General features: G+C 45.1%; 1 protein-coding gene across 1 annotated transcript; it reads right to left on the bottom strand.

Annotated features, from left to right (window-relative positions):
- Positions 1-204: 204 nt before the first annotated feature.
- LOC106799454 (protein MAIN-LIKE 2-like) lies at positions 205-1,286 on the bottom strand. Its single transcript, XM_014777983.1, has 4 exons — positions 1,057-1,286; positions 674-953; positions 375-542; positions 205-291 (listed from the first exon to the last, which is right to left on the bottom strand). The coding sequence occupies exons 1-4, from the start codon at positions 1,284-1,286 to the stop codon at positions 205-207; spliced, it is 765 nt and encodes a 254-aa protein (XP_014633469.1).
- Positions 1,287-1,885: the final 599 nt, after the last annotated feature.

Genomic DNA, 1,885 nt, shown 5'->3' with positions numbered 1-1,885 from the left:
TTAATATCATAAAATAATAAACTGTGCAAAACAAGTCCACTATATTAAACTAAAAAGTGTAACAAATACAAAAATTCATGTCAACTATAAAACAAAAAATAAATACAATAATCAATGCTCTGTGCGGCGTCTCTGACGAGCCCTGACACTTCCATCAGCACTGGCTCCCCCTCTGGCGATCGTTAGGCAGTCCTGCATAATCTCTTATAACTCAGTGCCTGCAGTGACCATCCTAAGGTTGAGCATACGCTCCAACCTCTGTGCAATCACCTCATATCCGTCGTAATCATCCTATGACAGTCATTAAAAATATTTATTATAAAATTTAAAATAAATAACAACTCATCAAACATTAAACGCGCAAAAATTCTTACCACTACATGTCGAGGCGGGTCAAATGCCACTGGAACCTGGGGGCTGGGCGACTGTATGTACTCCTCAGGGTCTGCGGCTGGTGCATCTCTAGGCTGGTCACCTGCCTGGGTCGGTATCATAAATGGGTGAGATATGCGGAAAAACCACTCCATGTAATCCGCAGATACCTAGACAAAGCTCACCCAATGATAGTACGTGCTCCACAAAATGCATCCAGCTGTCATCTATATCATCGTGTGACAATCGAGCACTAACAAGCGGCGGATGGGATGCTTTGAATGTAACCAAACTACCGTACCACCCTCTCCGGTCGAGCTGTGACCACCATAGGACCCCATCTTAGCTGACCCTGGAATGATGAAATCAGCTCAAAGGCCCTAACCCCCCGATGCTCAGTGTATGGCAACCAGGACACATATGTGATGGTCAAAGCATCACAACGTGCCCTGTAAGGTGCTCCTGTGATTCCGTTCATGTGCGCCTTTGACGTCAACCACCAGGAAGCACGTGGGGAGGTCTCCTGGTATGTATCATCTGTCACGAACTGGTGCACTAGGGAAGTGCTCATAGATCCAGCACTACACAAAAAATGAGGTTAAGATAACATAAAAACATGTTTAAATCATAATCGAACGTAACATATTAAAATACACAAAATTTACCTGGAATAGAGTCAGGTACCTCGCAATCTGTCGTGTGGTGGTCCTAGAAGCCTCATCTAACTGATCATACATATGAACCAGCGTGGCAACTCCCCAAGCATAACCACCACTCTGACCCAGGTCGTGAAAAGCGTCTAGGTGTACCACATGAACGTATGTTGCACTCTTATTAGCAAAAAGAGTGCAACTGACGAGGTGCAACAGATAAGCACGAGCTGCTACAATCCACCGCTGGGCCTGACATCTCATCTCATAAATGTCTCGAACCCATCCTAGTCATACGTATGCCCCACGTGTCAGTGATGTCTCAGCTCTAGCCTCCTCGGCAGACACCTCAAGCAACTCTGTCAGCAAAAATATCGCCTCCTCCGTAGAAAGAGCATGAAAACTGTGCAACGCACCAGTGATAGGCAAATGAAGGAGTGACGACACATCATCCAATGTGATCGTCAACTCTTCTACCGGAAGGTGGAAGGTGCTGGTCTCGCTGTGCCACCTCTCCACAAATGCGGATATAAGTCCAGGATCGCTAGTAACAACTGAACAATCGATTAGTGGACTTAATCCTGTGGCACCAACCAGTCCTTCAATCTCAGGCACCGGCCTCCCAATCAATGTCACCTTCCTCCCATGTGACACCAACTTCAAATCAGGACATTCCTGATTTGAAGTACAAATTATACAATTATTAAAAAAAATTAATGACAAACAAATCAACAATGATAAATAATTAACAAATTAAAATACATGTCCACTCCAAACAGCGTGTGCAACATGGTCCGCAAATGATGTCAGCACTGACGGGTCACATGGCCCACCAGGGTATCCCTCAGCATCATCAGCATCTG

This window comes from Glycine max, chromosome 1 (genome assembly GCF_000004515.6).
Source record: "Glycine max cultivar Williams 82 chromosome 1, Glycine_max_v4.0, whole genome shotgun sequence".
NCBI lineage: Eukaryota > Viridiplantae > Streptophyta > Magnoliopsida > Fabales > Fabaceae > Glycine > Glycine max.
The sequence above is the reverse complement of the archived record's forward strand: the minus strand, read 5'-3'. Positions and strand labels throughout refer to the sequence as shown.